The 13313-nt window shown below is 49.1% G+C and overlaps 1 protein-coding gene across 3 annotated transcripts in view; it reads left to right on the forward strand.

The window, feature by feature from the left end:
* TBCD (tubulin folding cofactor D) overlaps positions 1-13313 on the forward strand; it is a 155503-nt gene that overhangs the window by 107947 nt on the left and 34243 nt on the right. For all 3 annotated transcript variants that reach the window (XM_036092856.2, XM_036092871.2, XM_036092866.2), the window contains 3 exons: positions 1072-1157; positions 6753-6833; positions 12040-12113. In XM_036092856.2, the coding sequence (XP_035948749.1) occupies positions 1072-1157; positions 6753-6833; positions 12040-12113 (241 nt within the window). The remainder of the gene's footprint in view (positions 1-1071; positions 1158-6752; positions 6834-12039; positions 12114-13313) is intronic.

Raw genomic sequence — 13313 nt, forward strand, 5'->3', positions numbered from 1 at the left:
CAGTGCTGCGCTGGCAAAGGAGGGGGTTGGACAGGCATAGCGGGTGGGTGGGCAGGCCGCTGTAGTCAAGGAACCTGCTGGAAGCTGAACTGAGGGGCTCTGGGCACCCCAAAGTCAGAGCCCAGGAGAAAGAGGCATCTCCCCACCCCTGGCTTCCAGCCTGCCGTGCGCAGAGCCCTGTTCCAGACACAAGGTGGTCTGGAGCAGGGGTGCTGTTGAGTCTTGGCCGTCGCCGTGTCCCATTTGGTGGGGACACTCGGGTTGGGTGGACAGTCAGGGAGAGGAAAGGCCTTTAGCCACGGTCTAGGTTTAGGGGATCAGCGGGAGCCGGTGTTCCGGGGGTGTCCCCCCCCCGCCGTACTGATGTTTGCTGTGAAACCAGCATACACATAGCACAGGGTGCAGGGGGGTTGTGCAGCTGTTAAAGAGACACAGACTTTGAAAGGAGTAGAGTCAGGTGGGCCCAGGGTGCCCCCCAGCCCTGCACACGGCAGTGTCCTACTGTTTGGTGGGAACGTTGGAGAAGAAGGATGTGAACTTGCCAAAGCAAACAGGGTCGCACTCAGGGGAGGGCATATAAACTCCCTGACTTGGCATGAGGTTATTAGTGATGTTTGTGTGTTTGCGAGAATTCCCAAAATGTGACACACAGGCTTGAGGTGCGCAAATGGTGCTGGGAAAATGGCGCCGACAGACTGGCTCACAGGGTTGCCACAAACCTTCCGTGTGCAAAATGTGCAGTATCTGGATGCGCGTTGAATCAGGGGTGCCTGTACCGTTGAAACCTGGTTTGCTTGCTTGTTTTTATGGTGTGGGTGTGAATCTCTTAAACATTTTAAAATTGAAAATGTTTGAGTTGTTTGAAAAAAAAAATGAAATATTTTTGAGTGGTTCATACCGTACCAGCACCGTGTCCAGCATGAGACGGGCAGTCAGTGAGCTGTCTGCTGCTGGTCCCCAGCGTGGCTCTGTCGTAGTGTGAGTGGGTGTGAATGTGGCTGTTGACCTTCTGGAAGTGCCTCCCCTCACTCGTGTCACTTGTCCTCTTCTCCCTCTTGACTCTGTGACTAGGGCACTTTCCCTCACGGAATCGATATTTTGACTGCAGCGGACTACTTTGCTGTTGGCAACAGAGCCAACTGTTTCCTGGTTATAAGGTAAGTTGTTAATTTGTCACAAAATACGATACTCCCTGTGGTGCAGATATCAGAAAAAGCTCCACAATTTTCTTTCTTCCCCCTGGAAAGTCCACCAAGAGTAGATGTAATTTACATGACCGGAATTTGTGTTTCCTGCTGATTGGACCAGGTGCCCAGTGTGGGATTCTGTTTATGTAAGACTCTAGAAAATGCAAACTAATCCAGAGGGACTGCGGCAGGTCTGGGTGGCCTGGGGAGGGGTGTGGGATCTGCTTGCTTTTTAAAGGGGTGCTAACAGCTTCAAGCATGATAACCAGAATGAGTGCTGTCTCTGGTCATCCCCTCCTCCCAGCCCGCCCTGTTGTGTGGGCGCTGCCTCTAGGCCCCCTTTGTGCCCATGTTTCCTGCAGCTGCTGCGGATGCACCGAGGTGGCTTAGGAAGGACTGTTTTTTCTTTCCCAAGTTGAAGGGATCTCTGGCTTGTTTATGACATGTGAGTAAGAAGAGGTATTTGAGAAATCAGGTCAAGGGGTAGATACGTAGCATGGCCACCAGCGCTGCAGGACCCGAGTCAGATTTGCACCTGCGTGACTTGTGTGCTGGGAGGCCCCTCGCTGTCTCGGCTCCTCGCTGCAGCGTCAGCACGGGGAGGGCGAGGCGTGTCTGTGGTTTGTCGCCCTGACCGTGGACTAACCACTCTCCATCCTGACGAGAGACTCTCGCACCTGTGCAGACGGTGCAGCAGTTACTTTTCTCCATTACGAGCATGCACAGATTTTTTTTAAAAAGTAGCATTTGGCCTCTTTCTCAGAGTCTTTGACTAAACACACTGTATTTTTAGCATCCTTTCCATCTTTTCTCAACATCTAATGGCTTTCTGTGCCTTATCAGTTTTTTCCTGCTTTTGTTCTGTTTTCTTTGTTAATATTTGAACATATATATATATTTAAATACACATGACATTTATTAGAAAATGTAGACTACCAAATTCCATCTGTCACTGTCGCGTAGAAATGCAAATACTGAATATGCATATGAACCGGGACCAAAGGGTGACAAATTTTAAAATATGCCATTGGGGATGGGAGTATGGGTGATTTTTTTTTTCCTTCTGTCTGAACATATATTTTAATGTGGAGAATTTACCACTTTTCCCTGAGCTTCCTGGGTAAAATAATCAGCAGTTTTTAGCCCTGGCGTATTTTTCTTGTCGCTAAAGTTTCTAAGCTGGTCTAAGACTTACATGTAATCAGTTGTCTGCATTTCATAGAGATGTTTGACAAAGCTTAACCCTGTGCAGGGCGTGTTCTTTAATGGTGCATTTGGTACTCTTAGTGTGGAAGAGAGGCGGTCAGTGAGGACAGAGTCCTGCGGTCATAGGACTGGGATCTGTGGGCACTTGGGGGGCTCTCCACTCCAGCCAAGATAGGGCAGACACCCAGGGTCCTGCCATCAGCTGGACTGTGGTGGGGGCAGGGGGAGGATGCGCGTTGAATCAGGGGTGGACAACCCAGGAGGGGGACAACCCAGGAGGGATGGTCCAGGGTCAGCAGGGCCCAGCTCGGGTGTAGTGAGGGGCTTCTGAGCTGAAGTGAGGGATGTGCATCGTCCTGAGTCATGGGACACGGTTCAACAGTCAGGTCTGCGTTTTGGCAACTGGAAGCACGGAGGTCAGGTCCCTCGTGAGGCGGGGGTCAGTCTGGACCCCTCACAAGTTGATTCTTCTGGAGATTAGGGTTTCTGGCACACAGATTGGAAGCAAGTTGAAAGCAGCAGGTGAAGACAGTCAGGTGGGGTGTACCAACAGGTGCTCCACCTTTGTTCTTACTTGGACAGCTTTGTTAAAGTTCTGAGAGCACAAGGACGCTGCCGGTCCCACACGTATATTCTGATCTGTCACCACGCCCAGGTAGTGGGAGAGCTGCTACCACAGAGTTTCCCCGGGCCCCTTCCCCAGCTGCTCCGGTCTGCTGGTCACTGGATTAGTTTGCATTTTCTTAAGTGATGTGAATGGAATCACACAGTATGCACTCTGTATTTGTGCTGCTTCTTTCACTTGTTGCATGTCAATGATTCATTCATTCCTTGGTTGCTGACTAGTATTCTGTTGTATGGCTACAGCACGTCCGCTTGTCCGTCCCAGTTGAGGAACATCTGGGCGTCTCCAGTTGGGGGCTGCTACAGATAAAGCAGCAGTGAACGCCCACGTACACGCCTGTCTGTGGGCAGGTGCTGTCGTGTGTTGAGCACCTAGGGTTGGAACAGCTGGACCCTAACTTTTTAAGAAACTGCCAAACGGATTTCCAGGACAGTGGCCTGGTTTCCCATGCCCCGGCAGCCAGCCCTCGCTGGGGCCCATCTTTCTAATTGTAGCCATTCTAGTGGCTGGGCAGGGCAGCTCATTAATCTGTGTTTTCCTAATGACTGAGGCTTTGAGCGTCTTTCAGGGGCTGCTTTGATAAATCTTTTGCCTGTTTATTGGGTTAGTTTTCTTCTTATTGAGAATTTGAGAATACTTTATATATTTTGAATACGAGTACTTTTTCAAACAAACAATCTGCAAAGGTTTTCTTTTTGTCTGTGATTTGTCCTTTCAGTATCCTGGGTATTCCTGAGACTAAACCTCTAAAAAGGTCGTATTTATTTTTGTACACGTATTTTATTACATATAATTTCCATATAGGGAGATTCACCAATATAAAATGTGGGTTTTGGCTGATGGGTGGCCACCACTGTGGTCAATGCAGGGCGTGCTTCCCTCATTTCAGAAAGTCACTCAGTCCTGGGCCCTAGCAGCTCTGACTCCCCTCCTGTGCCCAGAGTCTGCCTTCTTTGGAATTGGTGTGAACGGAGTCACATGGCGCGTTTGCTTTTGCGTCCTGGCTTCACTGTGTTACTGAGTTCCCGCTGTCCCCTGCCCTGTCCCCCATTTACCGGCTGGTGGCCACTCGAGCCCCTTTGATGTCAACATGCAAACACAGGGCTATTTCTGTTGGGAAACAACCAGTGGTCGTTGGCACTTTCTATTGTGGGTGTCTTGCTGCTGGAAGTTTCCTTAGCAGATTTCTGACATCTGTGGTCCTCTGCATGCTTCTTGAAACACATTTTGTTGTATTTTGCTTTCCAGTAATTTGCACATTCCTGTCATACAAGTTCTTCGAACTAAGGGGCCCTCGGAGCAAACTGTCTCCTCCTCTGCTTCCTAGCTCGATGAACGGCACGCCACCCACACAGTCAGCTCCATTTTGCTTCTCCTACTGTCTCCTTCTCTGCATCCGCTTGGTGACCTAGTTCTGTCACTTCTGTGTCCCTAATAGCCCTCAAGTGCTCCTCATGCTGCTGATCCCTTCAGCTGTCCCTGTGGCCCAGCTCCTACTGTCCCGACAGTGGCCAGGCCCTCGCCTGCCACCCTCTGTTGACACCCTCCCTAGCGCTGCATGTGGCCTCCGTGCAGACCCTGAGCACTCAGGGAGTGCTGTACACCGGGGGGTGGTTCCGGACGTGTGTCTTCCCCACAGTCAGCTGTCAGTTGGTGCCAGAGCTTGACTAGAGCTCAGGTGGCTCTCCCTGTCCGTTTCTTTCCGTGAGGCCACTGGTCATGGATGCTGGCCTGGGGCAGTCCTGTCTGGCAGTTCCCGGGGCCCTTCGGTGATGGGGGTCCTGTGGTCACATCTTGGCTCCTTTTCTGACAGCTTGTCCACTGTCCTGGTTTTTCTGTTTTTCCTTCTGACTTTATCTGTTTCATCACCGTTAGAGGGTCTCAGTCTCACCTCTGGAGAAGCCTCTGCTTTTCTTTCTTTCACATCCAGAACAAACGCCCTCTTCGGTCTGGCACCTTGTAACACACGCATGTCCACGCAGCACCCATATTCATCCCGTGCATGTGCACACGTGTGCCCACCCAGGATCCAGAAGCATCCATGCACCCTTCTCGACCCCTGTGCCATCCGCTTTGTCTCTCACCACCACGTAGCACATGTGGCTGATGGCTCAGCCCATGGCGGGGGCGTGTGGATGGCCTGGCAGGTTCAGACGATATGTGTAGGCAGTTGAGGGTTTTAGGGGAGTGACATGTGCAATGTTTTTGGAGTTTGTGTGTTTTTGGAGTAGGAAACACAAGGGCGTGGGTCTTTCAGGAGTGCTCTTGTGTCCTGGTTCTGTCCCGGGGGTCCTTGTTGTCGTCAGTTCCTCAGGTCGTCTTCTAGAGAGGGTCGGTTTATGTCATACAGATGGGTGCACACCGAGCGGTGGCGCCTGGTGCACAAGGTTGGCGTGGCTTCCGTGCTCCTCCGCAGAGGACGACCGTCCAGCTGTGGGAGGAGGTCAGGAGGTGGCCCGGGTTACCGCCCCACACGGCAGAAGGTGCTGTGCTAACGGGCGGCACGTGTGCGGCACCTTCGCTCTGCATCCTGTGTCCTCTGTGTGGGCGGAGCATAATTTCCTGGCCTTCGGCTTCTGTCTCATCTTTTGCTGATTTATATACAATGTGAAGTGAGTGTTCTTGCACATGGAACGTCTCACCTGTGTGGTTGTATCTGAATGAATTAACAAAAATGGGATCGCTGGATCTTTATGTTTTCAATTTCCTGTTTGATGCCAGTTACTGTCTGTAGAGGCTGCACCGGAAGGGTACCCCCAGCCGTGTTTCTAGATCCTTCCAACAGTGGCTGCACCCCTCGCTCCCGACTTTGGCAGTCTGGCAGATGGACGGAGGTTTTCTTTCTGTCTCCCATGGGAAGGAGGCTGAACATGAGCTGTGTCCATTTTCTTCTCTGTAAACTGTCTGTGAGGATTATCTTATGAGGTGATGGTATTTTCTGATGGATTTGGAACAACTTTATTTTAAAGAAGTCTCGTATTTGTGATAACACTTGCTGATATTTTCTTTGAGTTTGTTTCTGTCTTTTGACTTTGTTTATGGTGTGTTTTTCCTGGCAGACATTTTTCTTTTTTGGTTATGTGTTTGAATGTACCAATCTCCTTTAATGGGTTTTGAGTTGTAAGTAGAGAGGCCTGTCCTATTTGGACATTTTTTTTCTTAATTGTCCTACAGTATTTTCACTAGATGTAACTTTTATTTTTGAGGCATAATTTACACTCTGTCAGCTGTCCTGGAGTGAGGGGCACAGTTCAGTGAGAGCTGACGCTGCGCACACCTGGGTGACCACCTTCACTGAGATACCACAGGTGGGCGGCCCCAGCCCACCACTGTGGGTCACTGATGCCGTTTGTAGAACGTCGCATAAGTGGTATCAGAAGGGATGTGCTCTCGCGTCGGGCTTCTTGGCTCAGCGGGTGCATGCGGTGTGTTGCGAATGGTCTCTATCCCGTGGCTGCTGCAGGGTACATCTTAGCTCACCTGTTCTAGACGTTTAGGCTGTTTTGAGGTTGTGGCTCTGATGAATAAAGCTGCTGTGAGCTTTTATTTGCAAGTCTTCATGTGGACCTTTAGCTTTCTTTCTCCTGGGTAAATACTTACAGGGGGATTTCTGTATATTTAACTTTATAAGGAACTGCCAAACTATTCTTGAACGTGGCTGTATGATTTCACCTCTCACAAGCAGGTTCCTGCTCCTTCCCATCCTCACCGCCTCTGAATACTGTCTTTTTTAGCATGTTTATTGCCGGCTTTCCTGAGTACACACAGCCAATGATAGACCACCTGGTGACCATGAAGATCAACCACTGGGATGGGTAAGTTTTGTGTTTTTGTGCTTATCTCATTAGTGATGTATTTTATTAGATTATCTGTCAAATTAGAATTCTTTTTTTTTTTTTCCAGAGGAGAGATTAAATTGAGCTAAGCCTTGAGAATGTATCTTCTTATCGTAGGTTTCATATTTTAAGATGACTTTTGAGAAATGATAGGAGTTCTCGTCTTCATGCCTGACATGCTGGTTAATGGTCTGTGTCCAGTTTTACCTCTGGAGACCTTAGGTGTGCTAGGTGTGAAACGTTCCTGTGTGGATACTGTCGTGCTGGCGTGTGATGGAGAGTGTGAGCAGCCTCCCCAGGCACTCCCTTGGTGGCCGCTTCCTCCGGCGCTGCCCTGCATGGCTGCTCTGGCCGGCGGTCTTCTCTGTTGTCTCCTCGAAGCTAGCAGGCTTTGGTGGCTTTTCCTGATGACGGAGCAGTCTCAGGGCCTCTGAGCGTTTCACTAGCTCACCGTCCCTTCTGAGGGAGGGCTCCCTGTGCGATCCAGAGCACAGAGGGGTGTCCGTGCCACAGCTGCTGTTACCGCCGCTGGGAAGACAACATTGTTTGTTGTAGGACGCTCGGTGTGGCCGCTGGTGCAGACAGGAGATCTCAGGGCGCCTGCAGATGTAAGTAGCTAGATGGGTCATACGTCCAGAACCCCAGCTTTAGGGTGGGTGTCACTTGCAGAGAGTTCTTTCTGATCTACTGGGGAACGTGTTCCAGCTTCTGCCAGGACCAGTGCCGTGGGTGGCGAGGCATCCGGCGTGTCTCCCTCACGTGCAGGAGCGCAGGGCTCTCCCCGGGAGCGGGCGCCTCTGGCAACAGGAGCACCTCTGTGTGCCGCTTGCGTGGGTCTGGCCCGCCCGCCAGGAGGCCTCTCTCTTGGTTTCCTTGCGGGACCTTCCTGAGAGTTGTGCTGGTGTCTGGCACTTACGCGTAACTGCAGAGGTCCTTGTAATTAGGACAGAGACCCCGTGCGCTGAGCCTGTGATGAATCAGTTAATTAGCCTATCAGTCAGTAGGGTATTTAAGACAGAGTTGTCCGTGTATTATTACCCGTGGTGTTAGATAAACTCCTGAGCTGTTGAAATCTCCAGCTGATGTGTCAGAACGCTCACTTCCTTCAGTTCTGGGCCTCTCTCGTTAGGTGCATTTACATTTATCATTTGTGTCTTCCCAGCGGATTGGCCCTTTATCATCATGACATGTCCTTCTCTGTTTCATGTTAGATTTTTTGTCTTAAAGTGCGATTTGATAAAATTATAGCATAAGGGTCGGCATACTTTCTTTAAAGGGCCAGACAGTAAATATTTTAGGTCTCTGTTCCATATATTTTATTGTTTTTTCTTTACATGACCTTCTAGGATGTAAAAACCATTCTTAGCTTGGGGCCTTACCAAAAGAGGCCCAGATGGAGCCCTTGGAGCAGCTCCCCACCTACTGCCCTTTGCTGTCAGCCTGTGTGTGTTTTATAGGGTCTTGCTTTTTATATCCATTCTGACAAAGTCTGCCTTTTGTGTGAGGCCCTTAGTCTGTGCACGTTTAATATAATCATCAGTGTGGTTCACTTTCTGCCTGTCATCTTGCTGTTTGTTTTCTATATTTTCTCATGGCTTTTGTTAATTTAATTTAAAAAAGATTCTTTGTGGACATTTTCTTTTTTAGAATAAGCTCTGAAAACCTGACAGTGTTCAGTGTATGTGAGCCACAGCATAGAGGGGAATGTTGTCTGGTTCTACTTTCTGTCAGGTTTGGAGACCCTCAGGGTAACATCAGCTAACACTTTCTAGCACATTGGGCTTTATAAAGCATGATGTGGCCTTGACATTTTATGATTCTTTAGAGGTGGAGATGTTTCTGCATCTGTCTATCTTTGGCCTGGATTCTGTCAGTGAGGAGATAGCAGCTAGAAGTTCACAAATAGGGGCACCTGGGTGGCTCAGTCGGTTAAGCGTCTGCCTTCGGCTCAGGTCAAGATCCCGGGGTCCGGGGCACCTGGGTGGCTCAGTCGTTAAGCGTCTGCCTTCGGCTCAGGTCAAGATCCCAGGGTCCGGGGCACCTGGGTGGCTCAGTCGTTAAGCGTCTGCCTTCGGCTCAGGTCATGATCCCAGGGTCCTGGGATCGAGCCCCGCATTGGGCTCTCTGCTCAGCGGGAAGCCTGCTTCTCCCTCTCCCACTCCCCCTGCTTGTGTTCCCTCTCTCGCTGTGTCTCTCTCTGTCAAATAAATGAATAAAATCTTTAAAAAAAAAAAAAAAAATCCCAGGGTCCTGGGATTGAGCCCCACATCGGGCTCCTTGCTCAGCAGGGAGCCTGCTTCTCCCTCTGCTACTCCCCCCTGCTTGTGCGCACGCACTCTCTTTCTCTGACAAATAAATAAAATCTTTTTATTTTTTAAAGAATTTTTTTTAAAATTTATTCGTTTGAGACCAAGAGATACAGAGAGAGAAAGAGACAGCAGGAGCAGTGGGGAGCGGCAGAGGGAGAGGGAGAAGCAGACTCCGTGCTGAGCAAGGAGCCCGATGTGGGGCTCGACCCCAGGACCTGGAGATCATGACCTGAGCCGAAGGCAGATGCTTAACCATCTGAGCCACCCAGGCACTTCTAAATAAAATCTTAAAAAAATAAAAAAATAAAAAAAAGGAAGTTCACAAATGGGACTTTCTAGTTCTCTGGTTAGTACATGGCTTGCTCATGGAAAATGGGGAGCCCCTTGCAGAATTCTTCACAAACAGTGTTGTGTAGTGTGCCTTGACTCATACAGGGATTCTGTTTTACCTTAAATAGTGTCACTTTTAAGAGGTATTGGTCCATTCTCTTGGGTTTCTTTTTGGAAGTGTTCTGACACCCAAAATAATTTACGTATCAAGATAAACATAACTTAAAATTTTTTTGATTATGGGAAAATACACATATATCTATCATCTTAACCACTTTTTGTGTACAGTTCAGTAGTGTTACGTACATTTGCCTTGTTGTGCACACATTACTACCATTCATCTCCAGAACTTCTTCATCTTGAAAAACTGAAACTCTGTCCCCACTGAACAGGGACTCGTCCTCCTCACCCCCTCCCTTAGCCCCTGGCACCCATCATCCTACTTTCTGTCCCTAAGAATTCAATTCCTCCAGGGTCCTGATGTAAGTGGAATGATACAGTATTTGTCCTTTTGTGACTGGCTGATTTCACCGAGCATAATCTCCTTAACGTTCATCCATGTCGTAGCAGGTGACGGGATTTCCTTCCGTTTTAAGGCTGAGTGACACTCCATTGTGTGTATAGACCACATTTTCTTCACCCGTTCATCTGTTGGTGGACCCTGGGGCTACTTCCATCTCTTGACTGTTGTGAATATTGCTGCTGTGAATGTAGATGTGCAGATATCTCTTCAGTACCCCACTTTCAGCTCTTTTGGGTAAATACCCAGAAGTGGAATTACTGGGTCATATGGTAATTCTATTTTTAAAGTTTTGAGGAGCCCCCAGAACCGTACTGGTTTTCGTAATAGCCACCATCTTACATTCCTTCCCTCCATATCCTCACTGTTCCTTGACTTCTCTTTTCCCGATGGTGGCGATCTTACTGGATGTGAGGTGGCACCTCCTGGTTTTGATTTGCATTTCCCTGATGATTATTGACGTCGAGCATCTTTTCATGTGTTAGTTGGCTATTTGTCTATCGTCTTTGGAGAAACGTCTCAAGTCCTTTGCCCATTTTTTAATCCAGTTACTTGTTTTTTGTTGTTGAGTTGTAGAGGTTTTTCATATATTATTATTATTAATCAATTATCAGATACATAATTTGCAAGTATTTTCTCCCATCCTATAGGTTGCCTTATCACTCTGTTGACTATGTCCTCTGATAAGCAGAAGTTATAAATTTTAATGCAGACTTATCTATTATCAGTTTATCCATTTTTACTTTTGTTGCCTGTGCTTTCGGTGTCATATCCAAGAAGCCGTCACCAGATCTAACATCACGAAGCTTTTCTCTTCTCTTTTCTTTTAAGAGTTTATAGTTTTAGGTCTTCTGTCTAGGTGATAAATACAATGGTTTTAAGTAGAGAAAGCTTATGCTCAAAGGGGCACTAATTGGGAAAGATGCAGGTAAGTATGCTTGTTGGAGTGGCCACCCCCTTTGCCTCCTTGGGACTTTTTCCTGCTGAAATAAATGGTTCTCTGCTTTGTGACCCTTTAATCACTCATTCTTCAGAAACAGCTTCCTGAATATTGACCAAATACTTATGGAGGCTGTGGGGGTGCAGTGCTGGATTTGACTGGTGTTAGTGACCAAGTGATTAGTGTTGGGCATGGTGGTCGTGGATGTGTGGTGTTGAGGTTCTTGGTGCCTGAGACATCCCTGCCTCCAAGAACTCGTGGTTTGCTGTCAGAAGTGGACCCCCTAAGCAGGACCTGGGGGTCCAGGAGGGGTGGGACATGGTCCTGCCTGGTACAGGGGACATCCTGTTTTCATGTTTCTGTGTTCACTCAGTGCTGATGTATTTTGGATGTTTAATCGTCAAAATACAGATAGCCCTCTTTTGCATGTTTGTTTCCACCCTGATGTTTTTATCCTGTTTCTGTGTTGTCCTGTTGTCATCACCCAAAGCATTGTTGTTGCAGTGATGACTGGTCTCCACCGCTGTGCCCTCCTGGCGTCTAGTGCCTGGCGGGTAGGGTGAGGTTGGGGAAGCTGGGTCTGGTCAGCGCCATCTGGCCCCAGCAGGCTCACTCACCAGCCCTGGGGGCTTCCTTCTGTCGTTTGATGTGTTGAGAACGTGTCTGATGTGTTTTCATTGGAAGTATCTGTACTGATGTGATTTGTGCCTTAGCCATACGACATTCCTCCCGTGCAACCCTTGTGGTCCTCACAGTGAGGGTTTCACGTGGCTCTGCCCAGTACGCCCGTCTTCTGAATCCCTTGGGGTGTGGGAGGTTGGAGACACACTGCCACGTGGCACCCAGAGAGGGAGGCTGTGCCCCATGCAGGCCTGGCTCAGGCCCTCCGTTTGGTCAGTTTGCTTGTTCTTGTGTTACAATCACAGGTGCTTATTTGTTTGTTCATTTCTATTGTTTTTATTGGTGGTTTTGAGTCAGTGGGCAGTTGGCACTCCTGTGTTCTGTCTGTCCTCTCTCTTCATGAGTGGAATAAAGTTCGAATCATCAGAAGGAAGGAACTGACAGTTGTCTTCATCCCTCCCCCAGGGTCATCAGGGAGCTGTCTGCGAAGGCTCTGCATAACCTGGCCCAGCGAGCTCCTGAGTACAGCGCCGCTCACGGTGGGTGTGTTCCGCCATCCTGCTGGCAACACACGCACACGCGTGTGCACCTGCGCATCCGCCACGCACACAGCACAGGGCGAGGACAGGCCGCTGTGCTGGGGTCCAGGCCTGGAGGGCTGAGAGTGACCTTATGTTTCTCTCTCGCTGAAAAGCATGTGAATGAAGAGCTGGTCTGCGCTTGGTCAGGGGACAGAACACAACCAGACGCCGTGAACATTGCGGTGTGTGTGCCCTGGGTGCAGGCACCGATTACCGCAGGGAGCTGATGGCTTCCGTTGTGTGTCTCGTGTATTTCAGAAGTAGCTTTTTTTTTTTTAAATGAAGTAATTCACAATCTAATAAATTAAAAAATGAGCTTCTTTCTGGCAGCTCCTGGCTGAGGGAATAGGAGAGGAGAACTGCCAGGTCCAAAGGGACCACACCCATTATCATTAAGGAAAGAACCCATATTCCAGAATAAACAAACATCTGATTTCAATATAGGGAACCATACTCAAATTTCTTTAAGTTATGCTTATTCTCACTGACTTTTATAGGGTAACTAGTGGTCACATTGTGGCTCTTCATTTGGAGTCACCGATTTTACTTATGTGTGCCTCTCACACACTCTGGGCCGTTAGTTCCTAAAGGCCTTCACCTTCATGGTCTGTTTGTGAAATGCGACGTCAGGAGTCTCTTATTTACCTATAATTGATAATCGTCATGGCCTGAATGAAGGGGCGCTCCACCTTGTCCTTTCTTTCCGGTAGGAGAGCATTAACAGGATGAGGGATTTCCCCAGTTCTTGAACACTGACCGCTGCTAGCTGCCATGTTTGAGCGCCTGTGTGGGGTGCCTCTGGCTTGGATGCCGTCTGCTTCTACAGCCCCTGCAGCACTGCATTTGCGTGTTCAGGGAAGTGGAAGCTCAGAGGGTTGTGATTTCCCAGGTTGGTGGGGCAGAGCTGGTGTGGACAGGGCTCCTTGTCTGCACTCCACCAGCCCGCAAGGGTTTTGTGACTTTGCTTTCCATCGCCAGAGCACCAAAGTCGTAGAAGTGTCCTTTGCTCTGAGCAGGGGCAGCAGGCTCCCACACTGAGGCGCATCACGCACAACTGTAGGGTCCTGCCGCTCGGCCTCCATCCTGCTCTGTGCTCAAGGCAGAGCCTCTGCCAGCCATTCAGCCACAGCAAAGACCCAATTCTCTCTCTTCACTCTG

Source organism: Halichoerus grypus, chromosome 2 (assembly GCF_964656455.1).
Source record: "Halichoerus grypus chromosome 2, mHalGry1.hap1.1, whole genome shotgun sequence".
Classification (NCBI taxonomy): Eukaryota; Metazoa; Chordata; class Mammalia; order Carnivora; family Phocidae; genus Halichoerus; species Halichoerus grypus.